General features: G+C 40.6%; 1 protein-coding gene across 3 annotated transcripts; it reads left to right on the top strand.

Moving 5' to 3' along the window:
* The first annotated feature begins 1,466 nt into the window (after positions 1-1,466).
* On the top strand, positions 1,467-6,741 carry LOC104604754 (uncharacterized). Of its 3 annotated transcripts, XM_010269267.3 has the most exons (4): positions 1,471-1,785; positions 2,523-2,700; positions 3,747-4,741; positions 6,017-6,741. In XM_010269267.3, exons 3-4 carry the CDS (start codon positions 3,771-3,773, stop codon positions 6,531-6,533), a joined length of 1,488 nt encoding a protein of 495 aa, XP_010267569.1. In that variant the 5' UTR covers positions 1,471-1,785; positions 2,523-2,700; positions 3,747-3,770; the 3' UTR covers positions 6,534-6,741. The 3 variants fall into 3 exon arrangements, with proteins under 3 accessions (XP_010267568.1, XP_019054551.1, XP_010267569.1); XM_010269266.3 differs by lacking the exon at positions 2,523-2,700 and having other exon boundaries at positions 1,467-1,785; XM_019199006.2 differs by lacking the exon at positions 2,523-2,700 and having other exon boundaries at positions 1,470-1,785; positions 6,023-6,741.
* The last annotated feature ends 8,241 nt before the right edge of the window (positions 6,742-14,982 follow it).

The following is a 14,982-nucleotide window of genomic DNA, read 5'->3' as shown; positions in this document are numbered from 1 at the left end:
CATCCTAGTGTCCACTCTCCAATTCTCAGGCATTCCAAAAAGTTGTCGATATTTGAAACGTGGCGAACACCACATCAGTACATCACCCATTTTCATTTCTTCTGTTGCCGAAGACCAAAACCAGAAGCAACATGAGATAATCATAGTGGCAAGTATGACCTATACAAAGTAAAGTTGTCAATATTTAATTATAGTATTAAATTTTATAGAATTACCTTTAATTGTTTTAGGGACAAGTAAACCATACTCCACTTCAGAAATCTGAAAATTACAACCCCTTCTAGTTTATTAGTAGCCCCCTTATACATCGCATCCTGTTCATAAATTTAACATCAATCCACAGTTAAGATCTATCCCACCTATAAGATGGAGTTAAGATTTATTGAAATGGGCTGAATAATAAAAACCCTTAATTTTTAAGATAGAGACTGAAGAGAGGATGTAATCAATCTAAACTGTTTGGCAAATGGCAAATAGAATGGGGGGCTTCTCACTTCTCAGTAATTGATTAAACCTAGCACTCGGCAAAGCCTCCATTTCCAAAAGGGAGAGGAGGGTGGATGAACCATTAAACCGTCTTCCAAGTTTCCTTTTCTATGTGCTAAGCCTCAAGTCTATCTCTAATCTCTTCATTTGGTTGGCCGATAAATGAGAGTCTATTTCTCTCCTACGCTGTCTCATCGCTCCCGTTGGCTTCTCCACACGTGTTACGTGGGGTCTGAACTCACAAGCTGGTCCATATTTCAAATAGTCTCTACCCCTTTGAGCGCTGTGTCTCCGCTTTTTCCCCTGTCTAAACTCTATAGACTAAAATGTTCTTTATCTCTTCATCGCCGTCCATTCGTATACTTAGTTATTGGTATCAATACTCGACAGATAGGGTTCTCTGAATTATCCTTCGTCAAAGATCACGAATGATGGGGCCCATTGCCCATTTGGGGCGGAACAAGGTACAGGGATGCAGGGACGAAGACGGGATCTGCTCCTCACCCATGGGCGCCTCACATGTACATCCACCGTGTATTATGAATATTTCTCGTGAATAATAATTAATAAATATGGGTGATGTTCCCAATGCGCGTGTAAAGAGCCTGTGAGGCGCCGTGTGTGCGGAGCAGATCCGGTCTCGCACGGAGGAGAAAGCGTTCAGTCACACGTGGGAAGTTGTCGAGTGGCCATCACTTGATCTCACCTACAGGCTACTGGCTACAGCTACTGGGTCATCGTTAACAAAACCAATGTTCTAACTTCAAACATCATCAACAGATAATCAAATTCAATCCGGTGGATAAAATCTGGTACTTGCTATAATCTTACTGCAGGGCCTATTTAATCATTTACCACCTCAATAACTGTCTCCTCACGTGCTCTACACGTGACTGGTACGCACCATAAAGGATTATCAACTAGAAAATTAAAAAAAAAAAAAAAAAAACCGTAACAAAATCCTTTCTTCCTGGAAGAGTTGTTGGAGATCTTTTTTATCTTATTTGAGCGTGAGAATGGCAGAGCAGTTTGGGTCCCCTCCCCCTTGCTTGGTTGTTTGCTAGTTTTATTTCCTCAGACAAATTGGTCTTTTAAATAGAGAGAAAAGAAACAAAAACAGTGATAATGTAAGAGGACTATACATTCCATAACCGTCTCTCCGTCATGAATTCCTCTCCTCTTTGGATCTGAAAGCAGATTTTGGCGTCAAGCAAGTTCCGATCCATTTGGGTTGTTTGTTCTTCCCTTCCTTCCATTTCAATCATTTAATCCCACTGAAAGAAGAATGTTCTTAACTAGGTAAATTCTTTATTTCCCTTTCTCAAGATCCGAAAGAAAAAAAAAAAATTGTTTTTTTTTCATCGGTTGCATAGCCTATGTTTTATTTCTTCAGTCTTGTGGTATAAACGTTCCTTCTCTCGGTGGTTTATGAGTTTAATATCGGTTACTTTCTAACTTTTTTTCGAGCTTCGAATTATGGCTCTAGTCCGGTTCAAGGATGGATTTGTGGTGAAATGGTTTTTGTTTTCTTTTAGCTTCATTCTTTTTTCTTTCAAATTCTTTTATATATGGATTACGTAGGTTTCCGTTCCGTCATTTTTCTATGGAGGTGTTGTAATTTGTAAATATTGAGCGTTTTCGTAGTTGGGTTTTGCTTTCATTCTAACTCTTTGATTGATAAGTTGAAATTTGGTACTGGCTACTTTCGTTGATTGTGGTGAGTTAGGAATTGGGTTGCAAGATGGTCACGGACTCGCGGCTGATTTTTCAGTTGGGTTTTTGGTTTCAGGGAGATTTTCTGCAGTTTCTTTTACACCCTTTATTTAGTTTGGTGCTGCCTGAACTCAGCTCTGGTTTGTTTTGTAATTGCTGATTTGGATTTTCAAGTTCAGATATTGTTGTTGGTTGTGAACCCATTAATTGATACTGGTGCACTCATTTTCAATATGAATTTACTATTTTGTGATTATGAGGTTGAAGATTTGATTTGTACATTCAAAATGATTATCATTTCTTTTATGGTTGTTGACTAGTAGGATGTGATGAGTCTTTCCACTTGTCTTTTTATCCGGAGTACATCTCCTAAAGCATTGGATACCAAAAGCCAAGAGTGAAAAAGTAGCTATTGTCTTCCTGGAGATCTCTTCTTATGAGGACTATTCTCAAAAATCCTTCTATTTCTCTCAGTCCATAAGGCCCAGACAACCACAGTGGGTATAATCCTTTCTACTCTAATTCATCTTAAATTTACACCCTTTGAATCTGCACTACCCACTATCAGTTTACAACTGTGATTTTCTAGAGTAGGCCAGTCATGTCATCCAAATCCTATCATGTAAATTCATTCCAAACCTGATACATGTCATGCTTCTTTTTTCTCCCAGCAATGTGGAATAGCACTCGGAATACTTTCCCATGCCAGATCCAGAGTTATCACATCAAGGGATTGTCTCTTGATCAAATCAAGGTGTGATCTGGACCACCTTAACTTCCAGACCGTTTCCTTCATGAACTTTGTACTCTCGATGTTCTTTTGTCTGAGGAAATGCTCAAGTAGGACTATCCCACTTGTCCTTTCCTGACATGGTAACCCCTTCGGTTGCCATGACAACTAGGTCAAAGGACCTTGTTCTATTACCAAGGGTGCCTTGTCTAGTGCTAGGATCCTTTCCCATTTTGTGTCTTCCCTAGTCCATTCTCTCTAGAACTCCAAGTTACAACAAGTCCCCCCATCCCTGGACACCCCAGCCCCAAGTAATAGTGAGCAATCTAGTCACTTCCTCACTAAGTGAGTTCTCTGCCTTGTAACAGGTATCTGGGTAGTGGGTATCATAGGGTGTGCACTGTTAAATTGGTTAAAACTCCTGAATTCAATGTAAATGTGTTTTCTTGTGCATTATGTTTTGCTTCTCCTTCCCTGGAAATGGTAAACTTGCTTCTTGCCTCTCCCCCTCCCCCCCCCCCACCCCCTGATAGGTTCAAATTTACAGATTCAATCATTACACTTAAGGCTCTCAGTTTGGGAAGAGTACAAATACAAATATGTAAAGTGCAACCTTGTATTTTGTACTGTACATATTTGTATTTTCATGACGCCAACATACTATCTAGTCAAGTTTTTTTTTCAATTACAAGGACCTTTATAGTTCTGGGGTTGGTTTTCTTTAAGAATGAATGCTAATATATCTTGCATATGATTTAGAGGAAATCCTTGGATTTCATAACTTATCTATCCTTAATGTATTTAATTTTTCCTGCAGTAAAATGTATCAGAGAAGAGAGTAATGGCAGCAGCAGAAGCAAGGGCTGCTTGGCAGCGCACAGCTAATCGGTGTTTTGTCCAAGAAGATGCCAAAAGAGCTCCAAAATTAGCTTGTTGCCCATCAGCTTCATCATCTAAACCACAGGTCGATGTCGGAGCTGGTGATTTACCACATGGGCCAGATCATCCAATCACAGGTTTCATGCCTCTGAACTGGAATCCTTCAAATTCCAATCTTCCACCTGACACAAAATGGTGGCTCCAGTTGCAACCCAACTTTGGATACCAGAAGGATTTCACGTATGAGCAGTTAAATGACTCGGAGGCTGAGCTGGAAGTTTTGAGAGCTGAGGAAATAAACCAGGCCTCCATACTTGGTGCAGACAACCTGTTTATCAAAGAAGATAGTATTCATGCTGAAAGCAACAAGAATGCTGAATCTTTTTCAGAGCCCCAGTGGCAAGCTGGGGTCCCTGCTACATGTATGAAACATGAAGCAGAAACTAGAGTGTGTGAACTAAAGGCTGTGAATAGTAAAAAACAGCCACTTAAACATAAGGACATAGGAGATTACTGGTACCAGGATGAGGAATTAGTAGACTTGGATCCCAGCTTAATATCAAAACAATCTGAAAAGGTTTTTTCCTATTCACAGACCCCTTGGATAGGAGCTGAGAAGACTGAACCATGGTGGCGAATCATGGATAAAGATGATTTAGCTTCCTTGGTTGCAAAGAAGTCACTTGAGCATATTGAGAATTGTGATCTCCCTCGACCACAGACAATGCATGTTAGTAGAGGCCAATTTGCTTGTCATGAGTGCTTCAACCATGACACAATTTTCTCCTCATCTTTAGATAAAAAATCACACAGTAATCTCTCCAACCTGACTGACTATTTATGGGGCAGTCCCACTTCACAAAACATGGATGAGAAAGAATTGGCATCTGATGAAGTGGGGAACTCACTCTACCGATTAGATGAACCTTTCAGGTATTGTTTTAGTGCTTGTTTCCACTGCTTTTTTTTTTTTGCATCCATAGTATCTCTTTTTTGAATTACTTTATTCGGGTTTCTCATCGGTACTTAAACATTTATTGATTAAAAAAAAGAGAGAAATGGTTTTAGTAAAAGGGCATAAAATGAGACCAAACCCAGTCTTCATTTGAAGACTATGCCTTCATTTCAGATCCTTGCATAAAAAAGCAACCCATTTTCTGTGGAAGAGGCTCCCTACTCTCCTCTGTCCACCCCAGACCTGGCTAAGCTACTGGCTGCATCATTTGTCGTTCTCCTTGTCCAAGTGAATGAGATATGCACCTTGGATACAAGAGATCTAGCTTCTCTAATGTTTTAATGAGATGTCGCATCTGCCAAGTCCCATCCTGACCATTCATCCAGCCAATAACCATTTGACAATCTCCTTCCACCTTCAAACTTGGGAAACCTAATTAGTACATAAGTCTCAACCACTACAGTAATTTATTCATTGTCCCAAAACCCACTTGACCTGAATAAACATAAAGAAATTCTCCATTTCATTCTCTGAAATCCCCCCTCCCCCCCCTTCCCTTTGAATTTCCTGGGTTTCCAAAGAACAGACATCAAAATTCGGTTAAATAGCTTCACAACAAGGAGGGATCTAAACATGTATAATAATCTTTGTTCTAGTAGATGTTCTAGAAACCTCCTGAAATGTCCTCAAAATATCATTCACTGAAAAATCATCATCATTATCATCTAAGTCTCACCCCAACTATATCAGGCTGGCTACATGAATCCAGTTCCACCGTTCCATTGTTAAATTGTGGGCCCATAGATCATTTCTCACTACCTCAACCCATGTCCTTTTTGGTCTACTCCTAGCTCTTCTAGGCCCCTTGTAAAAGATCAATTCTTACTAGTGTTTTGGAATGTCTTCTTTGCATTGATAAATCTGTTTGTTAAAATCCAGCATGCCACTATCACATGCATAACACTCGTCAAGATTTCTGATTGGCTCTTCTCTTGGAAAACTCTGAGTGTTCCCCTCCTCCCAAACTATCTAAAGAATAACTGTTGTAATGCATCTTCACATGATCTTTTCTCTTTTTGTTGGAGAGAAGAATGTTAAGGTGAAGGGTGTTTGGATATCAGTTAGTGCCTCATAAACAACTAAGCCATATGTTCAATTGTTCATTATCTAGAACTTTATTTTGTGTATGTCGTTGTAATGCTGGTAGTTGAGCATATATAAATTTCTCAACGTACTTCGTTTGCATTACTCAGAAGCAGAAACTCAGTGCCTGTGGTTACCTCTAGTAGTTCCAGCAGTCAAAGAACAAGCAAGGATCCAGCAGAGAGCAAGCACACCTTGGAGGGTGATCCAAGCAAAGCTCAGCTGTTGGAGGCACTCCGTCACTCCCAAACCCGGGCAAGGGAGGCTGAAAAGGCAGCCCAGAAGGCCTACAGTGAGAAGGAACACATCATCAAGCTCTTTTTCAAACAAGCCTCGCAACTGTTTGCATATAAGCAGTGGTTCCAACTGTTGCAGTTGGAGGCTCTTTGTGTCCAGCTCAAGAACAAGGACCAGCCAATCTCCACACTCTTCCCAATGATCTTACCATGGATGCCGTGCAAAGCTAGGCAACTGAGGAAGGGTCAGCACAAGGCTGCAAAGAGGAATAGAGGTTCATCAAAGCATGATATTTGTAGGTATGCTTTTGCTTTTGCAGTGGGTTTGAGCCTCGCTGGCGCTGGGTTGTTCCTTGGGTGGACCATGGGGTGGCTGCTACCTACTTTCTAGACAGCTTCCAAACATATTGCCTATAGCTGCCCAACACCTGCTGGTGTTTATGAGCTTTTATACAAGTGTATGTAGTACTTTTCTATGGTCCTTGGATTGTATAGGTTATGCACCTTCTGTACAAATGACGTGATGAGATGTATATGTGTATATATTAGTGAACAGTATGCAGCTGGAATTCAGAGATATATTAACTTCAAGCTATTGCTTAAGGAGGGAGGGAGAATTTGAAGTTTTAGGGTCTGTTTGGTGACAAACTAGCATGAGCACGAGATCCTGAATATGCTTTCATGGTATGTGACAATCACTTGGGCATTGAGCTGTGCAAAAGGCAGCACGGGAGTGAATTGGAGCTAGGTTTGGTGGTTCCAGGATGCACGCATGGAAGGGCTTAAAGTGTTGATTGAGCTGCATTGACTGAACTGTTTTGGAGAAGCTACCAGAAACGGCTTCACCGGAAAATCATTTTCTCAGCTCATGTAAGCGTATTTTGGCCTTTCAGATTTTTCACCAGCTTTCTATACGAGGCCTACCTTGCAACGCCAGAAGCTGCTGCGTGAAAGCCTCCAAACAGGCACCAAGTCTCTCCAAAGCCTTGAGTGGAGCCTTTTATGCTTTATATTTTTCTGTCGATTACAACAATCTTGCCTCGTTCCAGCCAGCTATTCTATTCTATTTTCAGTTTTTCACTCAAAAGTAAAAAGAGATTATTCTACATATATCACAAAAATGAACAAAAAACAATCAAGATAGGAGTATATAGAACAAAACAAGTTCTAAATTAATATTTACAGGGCAGGCGCTAGGGTTCCTACTTCCTAATAGTTTTTAGTTTTTGGGCATATGTTATGAATATTTTTCTGCTAATGGTGCTGAGTACTTTGTAGATTTCAAGAATCTAATTAATTTAGGGTTTCTAGCCGATAAGGGTACGTTTTCGGCTTTAATAGCAATTAAAATATAGCTCAGCCCACCTCGTTTTCTTTATGATAAGGTTCTTCTATATGCCTGGAAAGTGAAAACTAGAAATATTTAAAGGGTTTTATTGTAATAAAAGCCTCCCTTTCGTCATTGACCCCAACAGAAAACGTTAGTTGATGCATCAAATATTTTTAAATACTGATTTTACCCTTCTACCACCGACGCAGACGAATAATAACCTACCACCATGACTAAAACAAAGCCTGTAAAGTCAACTTGAATGTCCATAAACCATTACTAGACGAGCTGCCATCGTCTACATTTCTACTCATAATACTGAGCAAGTAATCTGGTCCGTACACGTGGATGCCACGTATCAGACGGACATGGAGGAGTGACATGGTTAAGAGTGTTGAGGAAATAGAACCACCACTGAAAGATAATCGTGCATTATTGGTTTATAGAGAAATCCTTTTTGATGGCTGGTGTTTAAGAAAAGCTATTGCCAGCAATGATTTGAAGCAAAACCGAGTTTGATTCATCACGGGCTTTCTTTGAAAGTGATATATAAAAATTGAAGGAGATGATTCATTCAGTGATATTGTTCTGCGTTTTGTAGTGGTTCCCGAGAGAAAGACGGTGTGTTGGAGCTGTGAATTGCTTCATTTCTCTACTTCTTCTTCCTCCTCTAACTTATACAAACCCCCAGAGTTGGATCAGACGTTAGGTTATTAGGTTCACCGGCACCCACAAACACCTTCTAGGCTTCTACCACACCTCCTATGTTCTCAGCTGGGAAATATGGAATGGAGAGCACTAATGTTGACAAAGATATTACTATCAAATTTGCAAGCACCCATCATACTGGAGCAATTTGTTTGTTATCTGTTATCTGTGTGGCTCTACCCCCAATTCAATCAAACTCTTTTGTTCAACTTAACAACTAAATATAACTTCTTTTTTCCTTCGCTCAATATCATTTCAAAAACAATAAATTTTCAAGTACAACTACAAAAGAAGAAACCCATATCCTAATTAACTTCAATGGTTTTATTAACTCAACATTAATTGAAATTTCTGCACTAAACTTACACTAGCTAAAGTGCCTTCTGGTGTAGCCCTATTACGAGTTTGTGGACTGCACAAAATAGCTAGGGTTCAGACTTTAAAGCTTGAAATCGAAACTTCTACTGAGAATGCTTGGCATTTATGAGGGGAAGGGAGACTACAACTAGACAACACAGCGACGTCGAAAAACATGTAATGCTGGCGACTTGGAGTTGGCCATTGTCAAATATTCTCAGTCTCTCAGGCAACCACACCGCTGAGTGCCAATCTTGGGTCTTGATAAATGGCTCAGGTGTGCCCCAAAACAGAGAGGACTGGTATCTCTTTTATTTCTCTTCATCTTTTTTCTGTCAAGTCACCTTGATATTTATAAAAGAAATTAAAACAAAAACAGTTCTTATAACAAAAGAAAAAAGGAACAAAAGCAATTCATCCTGCCATGGGACGATTGGAGTTGCAAAGCATACAAAAGAGAAAACCAGCATTCAAGCACTTGGCTTACTTTGCATTGAATTGAAGGCCAAGAGCGGGGATGAATTTGACTTTACAGGGCACAGGCTTTGTTTCAGTCAGGGTGGTAGGCTATTGAATGGAATTTACCGTTGTCCATCTGCGTTAGTGGTAAAAGGGTAAAATCGGTATTTAACAAAAATTGATGCATCAACTAACATTTTCCGTCTCGATCAGAGACGGAAGAGAGGTTTTTGTCAAGTTTCTCAAAAGTTCAAGTGAGGTATTTCTTACAATAAAACTATAAGAGAGGTTTTCATGATTGTCAGAAAATTCAAGGGAGGATTTTGTATTTTATCCATATTTAAAAGTTGACTTAAAACTGGTCTTTGTGGAAAGTGGCTGCATTACCTTGCCGTTATAGTAAAAATGTCTTGCAACCTATTTTCCTAGGCTCCATTTGAAAGTACAAATACAAATATATAGAGCGCAAAATCTTATATTTTATATGCATATTTGTATCTGTATTCCTTCCAAATTGAACAAATGACAATAGAAAACGTGTATTGAGAAGCTAACCCTTTTGGCGGACACTGCAGACCAGAAACCCTTGCCAAGGTTGCTGTTGGAAAAACAGGATCGTGTTTGGTGGGCTTGGTAGTGTGCTTTTGAAAAGAATTACATCAACAATGGTCAGTATATCTTGTTTGGGCTTTGGGTATCCTGTTTGTTGATGGTGTCCTTTCAACTGAAAAACTAATAAAGGATCAAATATGAAATTGAGCTTATGGGCAAATGCTTAAGGCTGTGTTTGGTTGTAGTATGAATTTATTTGCATTAGTATAAATGTATGGGAGTGCAAAAAAAAGAAAATGCAAATTCTCATTTAATTTAGCTTTAGATTTTATTTTATTTTTCTTCATGTCTTAATTTTTTATTGCAATCAAACAAAATAAATTAAAATTCGAAACAAAAATAGATCAGAATTTACAATCAAACCATTTGCACTGCCATGGTTTTGCATCAGTGCAAAACACAGAATAAAGAAACAAATGGTTTTCAAGTAAATTAGACTAAAACACGATGTACGCATGTAAATGTAAAAAAAATGGGAATGCAATCAGGGTGTACTTTTTTATTTTTGGGCGCAATCAGGGTTACACTTAGACCTAGAGATATATGGCGTTTTTCAATACTTTAATTTGATAATTCATAATCTTAAAGCAAGATGGGTAGAATGAAAGGGGATGCATCTAAAGTTTTATACCATAGCAAAATACCACTTAATATTATAAGGCCAATTGCGTTGTATGGAACATAACGTTAGAAAGTCAAAAAAAAAAAAAATCTGTCCAAAAATAAGTGTGGAATGAATACGTTGAGATGGATGTATGGAAAAACTAAATTGATAAGATTCAAAATGATAGAAAATAATCAAATAGACTATGATGGTTTGGTCATGTGTATAAAAGATCATTAACGGTACCGGTATTACTGTGGTCTATTGCAAGTTGAAGGGACTGGAGAGGCAAGGGGTAGACCAAAAAGAAAATGGATAGGATTTATAAATGTTTAAGCACTAATATTTTAACAATGGATATAACATTAAACAAAGTGGATTAGCGAAACAGGATTCATGTAACCATCCCATATAGACTTGAAAATGATGATGATGAATATTTTCATTGATAATAAAACAATATAGTTCTTCAAAAAAGCAGAAAGTGTAATTTTTTTTCAAAAAAAGAAAAACTAGAAAGCTTATAAAGTCATTGATCTACTAATTCAGAGACCAAATCAACCCCTCACAATGTCCCACAGCACATCCCCATCGTGTATTAGAAATATTTTCAATGATAATTCAACCATCCATTCCAAGACCCGAAACTGACAATGGTAACTTGATATAAAAAAGGGTAATTAGAAGACAAGGATAGTCGAACAAACAAAAGCTGTGGCTGTTAGAAGACATGAAAGGATTTATGCTGTAGCTGTGCTTCATTCTTTATTATATAGGGATTTTTTTAATAAAACCAACTAAGCATAAACATAAATATCAACCTCATACATAGACCCAAATCGATAGACCCCATTAAATCGGGTTTGGGTTTGCAAATTGCAATATGAATCTTGGGATTGCTTTTAATCGTTTCAACCCAATCAAGACCCGACCCGATCATTGGGTTTGACACCATTTCATAACGGCTGAAGTGGCTAAAGTGAATGGCTTATTCATCTGATTACTATATACCCTTAAATATCCAATAAAAGACGAAACAATAATTCATTCAGTTCAAATGACTCTGTAGATAATTGAAATGGGGATGTTAAAAAAATTGCAAATTTAAAACCATATGACATGGATACGAAGTTAAGGAATACTTGCAGGATGCAATATCGGTTCATATTTTAAGGAATACAAATACAAACATAACAATATGTAGTGAAAAATCTTATATTTTGTATTATTTTATATGTATTTACACTGTATATATTTATATTTGTATTCTTTTCAAACCGAGTTAAAGAAAAATAGTACGAAATGGAGGTAAAGATTGATAATATGAACCCCTCTCCCCCTATTTCAGAGATAAAATTTGATGCTTCATTTAAGGGGTTGGCTTTTTGACACATTGCTTGAGATTCTCTAGATAAGTTTGTTTTTACTCAAAATAGCTATCAAACTGAGGCATTAAAATCTTGACCGGGTGTAAAATTTATACTTGGTTCAATTTTGCTTTTGTTCGTTTGTATTTATGATCACATTCTTACCTAATACAAAATTTGTATTTTTAACTTTTAATGCACTTACCAATAGTGCAATTTTTGCATCACTCTCACCTCAATTTTTTTTATTTTATACGTACGGTTATTTTTTCATATAAGATGTCATCTTGTATCCCACCTTATTGCTAGACACATAAGTATCCTCCCCTCCATTTTGCATCGCAACCAAGCAGAGCATAAGGGAATCCAAGGAAAGAGGTTTCAACTTTTATAGGAGATTCGGCTCTTGTTATCAATTCAATCCAAGTGAGTTGTACAGACCCATGAAATTTAAATTTAACGCCTGATATCGGATCCGATATATCCATTTGACCATTTCCCTGTTCAAGGCTTCAAGCTCATCTATTGGACTTTAATAAAAAGTTGATTGTATCATTAGTGGAGCATGTCAAGCTGTTGATTCGATCAAATCTATGCGTTGAAGGTAGGGGTGTCCATAAAAAACCAAATCAAAAAAGGCAATTAGTCAAATTCATCGATTCGGTATTTTTGAAAAATCAAGACCGATTTAGTTTTTGATTAACCAAATCAAATGATATATATATATATATATATATATATATATATATATATATATATATATATATATATATGTCACATATTTTCTATATATTATAAATGATGTAGTGTGATCCGGTCACTCCTATTGGCACTCATACAATTCCTGAGAGGTACTTGAGATGAGAAGGAAGAAGAAGAACTCCCGGGGGATTTGCCCGACGGGAACCCTCCGACGATTAAGTCAGTATTCTGTGTGAGAAGCAAAGGGAAACAAAGGCTAAGAGTGCAGATTATGCAGATGGTTCGAAGATGATACCTATGCTCCTTATAACAGAAATTCGTTGTGTTTGGCCCACTGGCTTCTGACAGGGTAGGTATAACCGCCACTGTCAGCCTGCCACAACCGTTAATGGCAAGGCTGAGGTGGCACGCGCGGGGCCGTCACCGCAGGGTACGTACCTGTCAGGTGTAAGGTACCTTCCAAAGGTGGCAGGCACGACGCTGCCTGACGAGGGACATGGCTGCTGTCCTCAAATTTGTCAGGTACGGTGGTCGGGCAGGAGGTCTTTCGGCGGTATGCCGAACTACTCTTTCGCGAGTTACCCCGTGTTGGGCTATCCCATAGGCGGCAAGCTACCTGTGGCAAGCTATGCTGAGCTACCTAGCTTCGAGGTGTTTTCGCCCCAGGATGTCTAGAGGTGGGTCAGTGAGCTCCCATCGAGGAGTGGCCCGAAGTCCATCGGGAGGAGCTCGGGCATCGAGAAAGGTCAAGGTACCCCGATCTCGGAACACCCCGAAGTACTTTAACCCCGGGGAGGAGATGCAAGCAAGACGGCTTCCGGCGAGTAGTTTATCTACTCAGTTGCTGAGCTCAACTCGGTGAGACCCTCCCCCCGAGTTGAGGTTACGTCAGTGCACTGTCACGCTGAGTCACTGTTTGAGCAAGGTCACGCCCACGTGTACCCGTGCTACAAGGTTGGGCCAAATCACCCTCCATCAATTGCCCCCCACTCCCTGTGCTAGCGGTGATGACCCAGCGCGGGGAGGTCATGACGCGCCGGGTAGATTTGGCGTCAGCATTCATGCCGCTTCGTTGCGCGCTCCATCCATCTGGACTGGTCCAGTGCCCGGTTTGATCAAAAAAGACTCACGTCGCATCCAGGTTACGCACGGACCTCACGCGATTTGGACTTCGCAGATGTCAAAAACGCGCTAAACCATTTTCGCCTCGAGGAACCCACAATTGTGGCTATAAATAAGGGGGCCCTTGGCCATTTTCTTCGCCACAAATCCTTCGCCATTAGCGTTTGAGCTCGCGTCAGAGGTCTCTTAGCTCGGGTCTCCCAATTCGTCCTGTCTTCCTAGTTCGGTTGCGTTTCTTTAGTGAGTCCTCCCGAGCTTCCTTTTCCCCTTCCGTTTGTTTCTTCCTTTCAGTTTTCCATGTCATCTAGTGTAGACAGCCTGATTGACGAGCCCGAGGTGGGTACCTCGGCTCGGGGTGGCTCCTCCGCTGCCCAGCCATCTGAAGTACGGGTGGCTTCGGGTCATCTGGCGTCCACCTCCCACCGAGGTCGGGAGCCAGATCAATTTGGCCCTTCTATAATGACTTCGAAGAGGCTTCAGGACCTCATACAGAGGTTCAACCTCCCTAAGGAATACTCCTATAGCCTTCCCACCGGCAGCTTTCCAGGGGAGCACGGTCCTGACGAGATCGTGATCTTTAGGGAACAACTAATAGCCGGACTCTGACTTCCTCTTCACCCTTTGATCGTTGAGGTGTTGGTACACTTTAACATCACCCTAGACCAACTCCACCCAAATTCTATACGGAATGTGGTGGGGTCCATTTCTCTTTGCTTTAACCGTTCTCTCTCTATAGATTTAGACATTCTTAGCACAATTTTGGCCATAAAGAAAAGTGCTTCGGGCGCTCTCCCCGGGCATAGGCGGTCTTACTACCTGTCCCCCCGCTCGGGTTTCAAAGTTATGCATAAGCTCCCTAGTAAAGTCCCAGCTTGGAAGCGGGACTACTTCGTAGTTCGGAGCAGCACGGGGTGGCCCTTCCCCACTTATTGGAGGATGGCCGTTCAAGACCCCGGTGTCATCCTAGACTGGAAGACCAAGAAGGTGCTCCAGTCACTGGCTCAGCTCGGGTTGAATTATAAAGACTTCACATCCGAGGAGAAGCTCATCCAGGCCAGCTTGAGCCCGGGTAGGTTTTCCTTCACTTCGGCTTTCTGTCCAAGGCTTTTCGAAGTGTTTCCCACAGACGACGACAAATGATGTAGCGCAATCCGGTCACTCCTAGCTGGCACTCACACGACTCCTGAGAGGTACCTGAGATGAGAAGGAAGAAGAAGAACTCCCGAGGGATTTGCCCGACGGGAACCCTCCGACGATTAAGTCAGTATTCTGTGTGAGAAGCAAAGGGAAACAAAGGCTAAGAGTGCAGATTACGCAGATGGTTCGAAGATGATACTTGTGCTCAGATGATACCTGTGCTCCTTATAACAGAAATCCGTTAAGTTTGGCCCACTGGCTTCTGACAGAGCAGGTATAACCGCCACTGTCAGCCTGCCACAGCCGTTACTAGCAAGGCTGAGGTGGCACGCACGGGGCCGTCACCGCAGGGTACGTACCTGTCAGGTGTAAGGTACCTTCTAAAGGTGGCAGGCACGACACTGCCTGACGAGGGACATGGTTGCTGTCCTCAGATTTGTCG

The sequence above is a fragment of the Nelumbo nucifera genome, chromosome 1 (genome assembly GCF_055504915.1).
Source record: "Nelumbo nucifera cultivar China Antique chromosome 1, China Antique-T2T, whole genome shotgun sequence".
Classification (NCBI taxonomy): Eukaryota; Viridiplantae; Streptophyta; class Magnoliopsida; order Proteales; family Nelumbonaceae; genus Nelumbo; species Nelumbo nucifera.
The sequence above is the reverse complement of the archived record's forward strand: the minus strand, read 5'-3'. Positions and strand labels throughout refer to the sequence as shown.

Excerpts from the sequence above, each read along its gene's own strand:
- LOC104604754 (XM_010269266.3), top strand. The coding sequence starts at position 3,771 with ATGGCAGCAGCAGAAGCAAGGGCTGCTTGGCAGCGCACAGCTAATCGG. Across the intron at positions 4,742-6,016 it reads CGATTAGATGAACCTTTCAG|AAGCAGAAACTCAGTGCCTG; the intron begins GTATTGTTTTAG and ends TGCATTACTCAG.